Here is a 12,505-nt window from a genome sequence, read left to right on the forward strand (position 1 = left end):
AGCTGTGTCTTTCTGTGTAACTGGCTGTATGAACCTGTGTCTTTCTGTGTAACTGGCTGTATGTAGCTGTGTCTTTCTGTGTAACTGGCTGTATGAACCTGTGTCTTTCTGTGTAACTGGTTGTATGTACCTGTGTCTTTCTGTGTAACTGGCTGTATGAACCTGTGTCTTTCTGTGTAACTGGCTGTATGTACCTGTGTCTTTCTGTGTAACTGACTGTATATAGCTGTGTTTTTATGTAACTGTCTCTCAGTATGTAACTGTTTTCTGTATGTAACTTTGTCTCGACGTGTCTCTATGTAACTTTGTCTCTCTGTTATTGTGTCTATGTCACAGTGTCATGAATCTTATTACAGAATGCATTGTATTGACCTGTGAGGACATATTTAGATCCTGTTGTTTATCAAACCTGTAGAGCAGATGGCAGAGAGATTTTTGTAACCCTAGTAAATACTAATTGCTATATTCTACTGGGCTAAAGAGAACTTCTCTTTGGCTCGATCTTTCTAGCATAAGACTAGGAAGGGGAGGCATTGAAATAAATAAGGACCTTTTTTATTTCTTGGATTGTTGGAGGTACTATTGTAAATGCTAAAAGGCTAAAAGCATTATAAACACCCACCTTAATCTTGATGACACCCAAGAGTCTAAGACTTAGATTGCTGAATCAGAATTTCCAGATTATTTTACGCACCTAGTTTTCACTCCTGTACACTTTTAGATGCTTGGATATGTAGAAATGTATACACTGGTAGGTAAAACCACATAAATGTACATTTTAGTTCACCTAGCCCAAAGGATTTCTGGTGCCAAGGTACAATATCCTTCATCTATCTGCCTACTGATCTTTTTTTTAAACGTCTACAAATGGATATTTGGGAGCAGGTGTAGAAGAAAGATCGGTAAATGAACCAAGGGATTTTGATCAAATTTAGTTTGTTAATGGATGGATGTAAAAGTTCTTCTTTAAGCTGGAGTATCCTTTGGTGAAAAACTCAATAGTGTTTTAATAGAGGGCCTCGTCCCACTGGAGACAGGTATGGGGTATAATAAACAGGGGTAGGTTGGGGGACTCAATCACTGATCCCGAAATGAATGTCTTTATGAAGGGAAATATCAAATGTCATGCAAAGGAGGAATGTTATTGGCAGTAATACGGAGAAACACAGTCAATTATAATAAATATCAAAATATTTGTAACCTTAATTAGGAATGGAAGTATTTTTCCATGAATGCTAACGTACAATCTATTAAAGGGATGAAAATCCTTATGACCTTTCCTTGTGTATAGTGTATAGACTAAACACATTTATTATGTTTGTCCAGAAATTTAACCACAGATATATATAGCGTGGTGTTAAAAGGAGTTAAAATAAAATAAAACAAAGAAAAACAATCATCAACTACGATTTTGAAAAGCTAATTACTCCAAACCAAGAAATAATGTTGTTGATTTTTTTGTTTCACCAACATATTCATGGGTAATTGACTAAGGAGATCAAATACCTGATTAACCGTAAACATATTGTTATTTGTATTCTGCATCAATAAGTACAGAAATACGGGCGCAAACAATAACAAAAAACAGACAACTCATCGGAGATACTACTTTTACCTTTATCTTCTACAAATGTGCCATTCTGTACATCAGTAAATTGATTGATTCTGCATTTTCATTTATCAATTATGAAAGTGAAACCAATTCCGATCACTCTCTATACATTTATCTTACATATGTTTATATACACTTGTGTACAGACCTTATATATCAGTTTTATTTATATTCATTACAAATAACCTTTCTATAAACTTCAATACTCAGCATCCTCATTATACATGCACTTTTCCATTGCTACCGTAAAAGAAAAATTTAGATGGGAATGCAGCGCGATTGATGAGTATACTTGCCACAAGCCCCTACCTCAAGGTAATCTTCACGCCCAGCTCTTAACGCATGCATGTGTTGTGGGAATGAATACCATACATGTGGAGTTCTACCTAATTACAACATATTGTTCCTTTCACATATCAGTTCTTCTTGAATTTTTTAAAATTTGCTTTGTTAATTGCCAGACATCAATTAATCTGGACAACCAAATCTCACATATTCAATTAGGAATGGCAACCTGTTGACTCAATGTTATATTTGCAGTTTGATGAAACAATTTCCTAATCTTTATTTGATGTAATTGGTATAAAATTCAATAATTTAAAAAAAAATCATATAAATTCAAATATTCATTATGTAATATGAATTTTCTCATTACAAACATCACTAATGACCAATATACTGATTACGTGGAACTCTACCAAGATTCTTTTCATTACATATACTTAGAGACATTCTCCATTACAGTGAGAGATACTTAGAGACACTCTCCATTACAGTGAGAGATACTTAGAGACACTCTCCATTACAGTGAGAGATACTTATAGACACTCTCCATTACAGTGAGAGATACTTAGAGACACTCTCCATTACAGTGAGAGATACTTAGAGACATTCTCCATTACAGTGAGAGATACTTAGAGACACTCTCCATTACAGTGAGAGATACTTAGAGACACTCTCCATTACAGTGAGAGATACTTAGAGACACTCTCCATTACAGTGAGAGATCTTAGAGACACTCTCCATTACAGTGAGAGATACTTAGAGACACTTTCCATTACAGTGAGAGATACTTAGAGACACTCTCCATTACAGTGAGAGATCTTTGAGACACTCTCCATTACAGTGAGAGATCTTTGAGACACTCTCCATTACAGTGAGAGATACTTAGAGACACTCTCCATTACAGTGAGAGATGGAAACATTCTCCATTACAGTGAGAGATACTTAGAGACACTCTCCATTACAGTGAGAGATACTTAGAAACATTCTCCATTACAGTGAGAGATACTTAGAGACACTCTCCATTACAGTGAGAGATACTTAGAGACACTCTCCATTACAGTGAGAGATACTTAGAAACATTCTCCATTACAGTGAGAGATACTTAGAGACACTCTCCATTACAGTAAGAGATACTTAGAAACATTCTCCATTACAGTAAGAAATACTTAGAGACATTCTCCATTACAGTGAGAGATAGAAACATTCACTATTACAATGACTGATACTTGGAAACATTCAGTATGACAGCGTTAGATACTTGGAAACATTCAGTATGACAGCGTTAGATACTTGGAAACATTCAGTATGACAGTGTTAGATACTTGGAAACATTCAGTATGACAGCGTTAGATACTTGGAAACATTCAGTATGACAGCGTTAGATTCTTGGAAACATTCAGTATGACAGTGTTAGATACTTGGAAACATTCAGTATGACAGCGTTAGATACTTGGAAACATTCAGTATGACAGCGTTAGATACTTGGAAACATTCAGTATGACTGTGTTAGATACTTGGAAACATTCAGTATGACAGCGTTAGATACTTGGAAACATTCAGTATGACAGCGTTAGATACTTGGAAACATTCAGTATGACAGTGTTAGATACTTGGAAACATTGACCGTAACAGGTTTCTGTAAGAGTGCTGTGTATGAATGGCTTGTTTTAAATTTCATTTCAATCAAACAATTTTTTGCACTTGCTGAACTAAGTATCCAATTTTTATTGTTTTTGTTTGAATTACTGTTATGTAAAGCATCAGAATATAACTTGCACTTTTGCATTTTTATTACAGTTAGATGTTACAATATCGTTTAGAATGTTGATCAAACCAGCCATTTTGTCGTCTAGGAACACACGTTAAGTCCCTGAAGGCCATGATGATTCAACATGTCTGCATGAAAGTACAACCTTGAAAAAAATATAAAAATGTGACCACTATTTCTCTGAAAGTGGAGATGATTTTACTTTGTAAATATGGTCCTTCTGATGAATCAGGGATATTCCATAGAAAAGTAAAAATGTGTTACCCTATTCTGAATATGTTTACTAATGAAATAACAATATAAACTAAACAGAAATATAATTTGATCAGTGAATCAACCCATCCACGAGTAATATATCATAGATCAGAAAATTTATCAGAATATTGAAGTAACGTATAGATGGAAGGGTATCTAATGAAAATGTAAAGATCAAACTCAAAGTAAAGAAAAATGGTTGTATTTGATTTCAACTTACTTCACAAATTTTGTAAAATTTTGTAAACATCTTCTTTGTGTTAGTAACAATATAGATGTTAAAAATGAAGAGTTGCACTGAAGGTATTTGTCCAAAATCCTGTAGGTAAAGAGGTCCCTGAGTACAGTTATATGTCATTCTTATGTGTGGTCATAATCATACTATATGATAGATATGTAATAAGCTTGGCAGTGTAACATCTCTATGACATGTAGTGTACTTGTAAGGCTGTACCTGCCTATCAAAAGATGTTCTGTACTATCAGGTGTTTTCATTTTTGTAATATGTATGATTATTGTGTAATTGCAATTAATGACACGGAAAGTTAATCATGCATGCAACCATAGTGATTGGTTAAAGATAATTAGTTTGTTTGTAATGGACTTCCAATGGTGTTGTCGCTAGGCGTTAACATGTTGTTGTTGATGTATCTGAGTTTACAGATGATCGCACACAAGGCCTCCAGAAAGAGGGATTTAGGGGCTATACCTGAAGGGGCAAGCCCCATTTTGAGATATTTTGGGTGGAAACCAAGAAGCATTAGGCCCATTTAGAGATACATTTTGTATGTTGGGTAGACACCCAGAGGGAAGAGGCCCCTTTGAGGATATTTTGGGTGGATAATACTGGGGGAATGGGGCCTTATAGAGGTATTGTAGTGTACACCCTAAAGGCTAGGGCCTTTTTAGAGGTATGTTGGGTGTAATAGCTGTGTAATAAAGCATTGATACACATATAAAAGGTGTAAAGCTAGAGGGGCAAACATTTCAACTAGATCCCTGTTCCCCCCCTCCCACCCCCTTCACCCCTACACAGCTCTGTCAATGTGTCTATGTTAGAAACAAATGAGATCTATTCATTTCCCATTGCTGCTAGGCATGAGAATATTGTCATTCATGCTATCTGGCGTATTATTTTTACTACCTAAATATTACAGCTAACATTGTTTAAATATCCAGGTGACATAGGATGTGGACCTCTTGTTCTTTGTTTTGTTATAAAGGGTTTTGTCACAGCTAAAATCTAAACAAATATCAATGCTTATTTCACAAACAGCATAATAGCTTGTGCTTGAGCTGTGTGAGAGTGAAGAGAGTTGTTGACTACCTGTGTGAGGTTGCTATGGTAGTGTTGGAGATGATTACATGATAATGTGTGCTTTTTTCTCCTGAAAGCATTACTTAATGAGAAAAACAACATGAGAAAATCTCATCAGTTCCAGAAAATTAATCCATTAATTTGATTACAGAAAGTATTTCATGCTTCTATTCTTAATCTGATGAAAACACTTGTAATAGCTTCTTTGTAGTTAAACAGCTTTTCTTCTCATGAGTCCCTGAAATTACATCAATTTTTATGTGCTGTGTATAATGGAACTCCTGAGAGTTGGAGACACGAACATGTATCATTAAAAGGTGATATGGGGGCGTGGCATGTGATCACAATATCAGTGTTTATATAGCTTTTACTTTTGATTATCATTCTGTTGATATGGAAACAAAAATAGTATAAATGTTGTTACCAGTTATCAGGCTTATACTTAAAATATTGTTACTGATACTCAGACCCATTGTTACTGATACTCAGACCCATTGTTACTGATACTCAGACCCATTGTTACTGATACTCAGACCCATTGTTACTGATACTCAGACTCATTGTTACATGATATTCAGACCCATTGTTACATAATTGTTACTGATACTCAGACCCATTGTTACTGATACTAAGACTCATTGTAACATAATTGCCTGCCAGTTACTACAGACAATGCTGATTACCAGACACTACACGAACCTTTATTGCCTCAGGTGTGATACTATGTGTGCCAGCCCTCCTCACCAATTGTCACAAACTCCATATTATATATCCTATTATTGCATGTTTGTCAGAACCTGTATGTATATGTTGTGGCGCTGACTCAGATTGACCACAAGGATGGCTAGTGATTTGGTGTCGGTATTGATCGTTGTTTCAACAGCAGTCCTTGTGATATATATATGTGTTTAATTATACCAAATGATGATAGTAAAATGAACCCTATGACCGAGATAAATGTGGTAACACGGTACTACATTTGTAGGAAACATATTTCTGCTCTCATTAGATTAGTACATGTATTTTCATTTGTTTACAAGACAGCATTTGTTTGTCCTCATCAATAACACATTGATATAAGTGTGTTGTGGTGTTGTTTCCTTTAAGGTAACTAGAACACAAGAAATACAGAAAAACTCATTACATTTTAGCATTAAACTTATTTTTAGCTCAGAAAATATTGCACTTTTTGTAACTTTTCAATGTTATTATATAACAATCATAGCAGATTGCTAAATAATCATTGGGCTTATTTTTCAAAAAGTGATAATGTGTTAATGTTAGATTTCACCAAGTTAAGTATGTTAACAGTAGTCTGCCTATCATTATGTAAACCCTGGTAGACTTAATCAATATAGAGTCTTAAATATTGATGTTATACAGGATATATCTTATAATAGTAGTCAAGAAATCTTTATCAGGAGTTATATGTCTCATTAGCATAAGGCAATCTTAATTAGTATTTAGGGAATATTTATCAGTAATTAGGGAATATTTATCAGTAACTAGGTAATTTTTGCCAGTAATTAAGGAATCTTTATCAATATTTAGGGAATTTTTATCAGTAATTAGGGAATTTTATCAGTAATTAGGGAATTTTTATCAGTAATTAGGGAATCTTTATCAATACTTAGGGAAATTTTATCAGTAATTAGGGAATATTTATCAGTAGTCGTTTATCTTTATCAGCAGTTTTAATCTTTATTGGTAGATAGGTTATCTTTATCAGTAGTTATTTATCTTTATTAGTATTTAATTAATCTTTATCAGTATTTATTTACCTTTATCAGCAGTTATAATCTTTATTAGTTGTTAGGTTATCTTTACCAGTAGATATTTATCTTTATTAGTATTTAACTAATCTTTATCAGTATTTATTTACCTTTATCAGCAGTTATAATCTTTATTAGTAGTTAGGTTATCTTTACCAGTAGTTATTTATCTTTATTAGTATTTAACTAATCTTTATCAGTAGTTAAGTAATCTTTATCAACAGGTTTTTCCATCTGTTTTAGAAGTTAGAATGCCGTGTTTCCTCTTTCATTCATTTACAGGGATCATTCAGTCACTACTTAATTTTATTCATAGTCTCTGTACCAGGGAAGAATGATCAGTATGAAATAATTCAAGTCACTACTACATGTGTTTAAGATTGTATTATTACTTTTTTAACGTTAATGCTGTATGAAAAATGTTTTTAAGGTTGTGTAATTTTTATGTTGTAGCCGAAAACCCATCCAGCATTTGCTTATGCTCAGACTGGCCGGGATACCTTCGATGTTGTCTATCCTTTAAAGGGAAATAAAAAGTATGAACCATATATATAAATATATATATATATATATATATACCTCTGAAAATCAGTTTAAATGTGTGATTGAATTTCTAAATGCAGTGTTACTGGATTTTTATTGGTATTTTTGAATGTCTAAATGATCATAAAAATGTTGATAGATTTCCTTTCTATATGATATTTGTTTTTGCACTTTAGAAGTTTTAAAACCATTTAAGGTTTTATACTTTATCATTTCAAATGTTTAAACAATAATCAACATGTTATGATTTTGTATTCTCACAGAGCTTTAAAGGGAGGATGGCCTCAACTTAGAAGTGTTCCTTCACAAAATATCACCCGTGGCGAGGCTCAGCGTCTTGTTAACATCGCAACCAAACTTTTAGTAGCCACAGTAAGTGCCATTCATTGATGTCAGTTAATGTCTAAAGTCTTACTTAGGTGGTATATACATGATCATAGTCACTTAGGTTGTCTTAACTGGTCAAGGTTAATGTGATATAGTTCATGTTAACTGGGCAGGGTTAATGTGGTGATATAGGTTATCTTAACTGGTCAAGGTTAATGTGATGTAGGTCATGTTAAGTGGTCAAGGTTAATGTGATGTAGGTCATGTTAACTGGTCAAGGTTAATGTGATGTAGGTCATTTTTACTGGTCAAGGTTGGTGTGATGTAGGTCATGATTACTAACAGGTCAAGGTCAATATGCCATCCAGAAAAACCATGACAGCACAGACTGATCTGTTTCTTAGATTCTTGTGACAGATAAACTGATATGGGTAGGGAGCTTTGAACCACACACCTCAGATCAATGCCCATGGTTACGTAGGCAAATGGTCCTGTAGCTGTTATGGCTGTTCTGATTTAGGCTAATATCATGATGAATGTCCTACTGATATGATAATGGTGTCATCACCAGCACAGAATTCTACAGTGGCTCACTGATCATCTACAGGTAACATACATCTGATGGTTAAATCATCATATCTATATAGACAGACACCAGCCTGTTTCATGTGTCTTTGTTTCAGGAAACTGTGGACATCATACAGCCGCGTCCTCCTAGTCCAAAGAGAGGCCAGTCTGCTCCTAAACCTTTTGAGGTATGTAGCCTCCTTTATCTCGTTACTAGTGTCACCGCATGTGTATCTGTTTATAAATTTCTGCTCTAAATCACACCAATTTGTAGTATGTAGTAGTAGTAAAAATTTAGTATGTTGTTGTATGTTCCTGAAAGCAGTCTGTTAACAGGTTTGTTAAATATAGTTGTAAATCAATTGCAACAGGACATTCTGGTAAAAGAAAATACCTAGTAGTGAACATTTTGTGATGTTCCATTCTTCTATAATACAGATTGTGTATTAGTTTGATTATAATAGAACCATTGACTTTATATTGGTAATATATGTCTGTATTAATGGTAATATATGTCTGTATTAATGGTAATATAGATCTGTATTAATGGTAATATAGGTCTGTATTAATGGTAATATAGGTCTGTATTGATGGTAATATAGGTCTGTATTAATGGTAATATAGGTCTGTACTAATGGTAATATAGGTCTGTATTGATGGTAATATAGGTCTGTATTAATGGTAATATAGGTCTGTATTAATGGTAATATAGGTCTGTACTAATGGTGATATAGGTCTGTACTAATGGTAATATAGGTCTGTATTGATGTTAATATAGGTCTGTATTAATGGTAATATAGGTCTGTACTAATGGTAATATAGGTCTAATGATGGATAGAAAAAGTATGTGATGTCAATCTCATAACTGTTGTTGGTTAATATAACAGTGAATATGGCCCTTGGCTTAGTCAAATACAAAATATAAATATGACTAGACCAATATAATATTATATAAATATGATGAGACAAATATAATATTATATAAATATGACCAGACTGATATAATATTATATAGATATGACCAGACCAATATAATATAATATTATATAAATATGACTAGATCAATATAATATTATATAGATATGACCAGACTAATATAATATTATATAGATCTGACCAGACCAATATAATATAATATTATATAGATCTGACCAGACCAATATAATATAATGTTATATAAATATGACAAGACAAATATAATGTATATCATATGCTATGAAGTGTCAGCTGAAGTATACACTCCCTTCACCAATTTCTTCACTTTTAGTAATGTAGATAGTAGAACAAGCCAGTAGTTGTAGAATATCTTTGTTGGTTATGTGCATGTCCTTATATGGCTATCCACTCTGCTTACTTCTTGTGCCTGGTATGGTTGCATGTGCTCCACCCTTCACTTCTTGCCATGTCCACATAGACTGAGAGGTCACTTCCTGGGCTAGATGACCAGTTGGTATATATTCCTGTAGAAAACCTTAAGGTAAGTAGGTCACTGTGACATTTATAATGTAGATACATGTAGTAGTTTGATACCACTAGCTTATAGTGACCTGTACAGTGTCAGGTACAACAGAAGGATTTTCTGTTGAATCTGCTTGGGACATCACCCATGTTTATAACTACAATGGTAGCTATTGTTTACAGACCATCTTATAATAATTGTCATTAAATTATCTTCCAAGTCTCTTAATTTATAGTGTTAGAATATGTGGAGCTCCTAACACATGTCAGTGTGTATTATACCATATATAAATACAATGCTGTACAAATTACAATGTATAGATACAGATAAGTACAATGTATGTATACAGATAAGTACAATGTATGTATACAGATAAGTACAATGTATGTATACAGATCAGTACAATGTATGTATACAGATAAGTACAATGTATGTATACAGATAAGTACAATGTATAAATACAGATAAGTACAATGTATGTATACAGATAAGTACAATGTATGTATACAGAAAAGTACAATGTATAAATACAGATAAGTACAATGTATGTATACAGATAAGTACAATGTATGTATACAGATAAGTACAATGTATGTATACAGATAAGTACAATGTATGTATACAGATCAGTACAATGTATATATACAGATCAGTACAATGTATGTATACAGATAAGTACAATGTATGTATACAGATAAGTACAATGTATATATACAGATCAGTACAATGTATGTATACAGATAAGTACAATGTATATATACAGATAAGTACAATGTATATATACAGATCAGTACAATGTATGTATACAGATAAGTACAATGTATGTATACAGATAAGTACAATGTATGTATACAGATAAGTACAATGTATGTATACAGATAAGTACAATGTATGTATACAGATCAGTACAATGTATGTATACAGATAAGTACAATGTATATATACAGATAAGTACAATGTATGTGTACAGATCAGTACAATGTATAAATACAGATAAGTACAATGTATGTATACAGAGAAGTACAATGTATGTATACAGATCAGTACAATGTATGTATACAGATAAGTACAATGTATGTTTACAGATAAGTACAATGTATGTATACAGATCAGTACAATGTATGTATACAGATAAGTACAATGTATGTTTACAGATAAGTACAATGTATGTATACAGATCAGTACAATGTATAAATACAGATAAGTACAATGTATATATACAGATCAGTTCAATGTATGTATACAGATAAGTACAATGTATGTATACAGATAAGTACAATGTATGTATACAGATAAGTACAATGTATGTATACAGATAAGTACAATGTATGAATTAGAAGGAGGGTTTTATGTGATTATTTCTTTTAAATTGTTTTCTAGGCCAAAGAAAAGAAAAGACCATCAACAGCAAAATATACCTGGGATATTCATGGCAGACGACACATGAACGAGAAGGAAAAACCAACAGTAAGTGATAGTCACTCATCATACTGAAATATTCCTGAGTATTATAAAAACATCATAACTTTCATTGTTCAAATTAGAAGAAAATTTCCACTTCGGATTTGTTCTGTTTGAACTTTTAAACGCTTTAATTGTTGATGTTATGTGTTTTAGTATGGTTGATCATGTCTAAACATGTTTTTTTCTCGTCTGTAGGCATATGATGATAGCTATTCACCAAAACACTCCAGACACAACGCCTCTGAAGACAATAAAGGGTAGGTTCAAAACAAATCAAAGATATTATACAGCGTCCCTGGTTGTAATGGACAGTGTTATTGTACAGCGTCCCTGGTTGTAATGGACAGTGTTATTGTACAGCGTCCCTGGTTGTAATAAACAGTGTTATTGTACCACGTCCCTGGTTGTAATGAACAGTGTTATTGTACCACGTCCCTGGTTGTAATGATTACTGTTATTGTACCACGTCCCAGGTTGTAATGAACAATGTTATTGTACCATGTCCCTGGTTGTAATGATTACTGTTATTGTACCACATCCCAGGTTGTAATGAACAGTGTTATTGGACCATGTCCCTGGTTGTAATGATTACTGTTATTGTACCACGTCCCAGGTTGTAATGAACAATGTTATTGTACCATGTCCCTGGTTGTAATGATTACTGTTATTGTACCACATCCCAGGTTGTAATGAACAGTGTTATTGGACCATGTCCCTGGTTGTAATGATTACTGTTATTGTACCACGTCCCAGGTTGTAATGAACAGTGTTATTGTACCATGTCCCTGGTTGTAATGATTACTGTTATTGTACCACGTCCCAGGTTGTAATGAACAGTGTTATTGTACCACGTCCCAGGTTGTAATGAACAGTGTTATTGTACCATGTCCCTGGTTGTAATGATTACTGTTATTGTACCACGTCCCAGGTTGTAATGAACAGTGTTATTGTACCGTCCCAGGTTGTAATGAACAGTGTTATTGTACCATGTCCCTGGTTGTAATGATTACTGTTATTGTACCACGTCCCAGGTTGTAATGAACAGTGTTATTGTACCACGTCCCAGGTTGTAATGATTACTGTTATTGTACCACGTCCCAGGTTGTAATGAACAGTGTTATTGTACCATGTCCCT

At 33.5% G+C, this 12,505-nt stretch overlaps 1 protein-coding gene across 1 annotated transcript in view; it reads left to right on the top strand.

Moving 5' to 3' along the window:
- The window catches only part of LOC132554929 (uncharacterized), a 44,054-nt gene that overhangs the window by 10,240 nt on the left and 21,309 nt on the right, over positions 1–12,505 (top strand). Inside the window, exons 5-9 of the mRNA XM_060219258.1 lie at positions 7,464–7,546; positions 7,817–7,925; positions 8,564–8,635; positions 11,287–11,373; positions 11,566–11,627. Of these exons, the coding sequence (XP_060075241.1) occupies positions 7,464–7,546; positions 7,817–7,925; positions 8,564–8,635; positions 11,287–11,373; positions 11,566–11,627 (413 nt within the window). The remainder of the gene's footprint in view (positions 1–7,463; positions 7,547–7,816; positions 7,926–8,563; positions 8,636–11,286; positions 11,374–11,565; positions 11,628–12,505) is intronic.

Source organism: Ylistrum balloti, unplaced genomic scaffold (genome assembly GCF_031769215.1).
Source record: "Ylistrum balloti isolate Yb309-2 unplaced genomic scaffold, AGI_CSIRO_Ybal_v1 Utg370450, whole genome shotgun sequence".
Taxonomy (NCBI): Eukaryota; Metazoa; Mollusca; class Bivalvia; order Pectinida; family Pectinidae; genus Ylistrum; species Ylistrum balloti.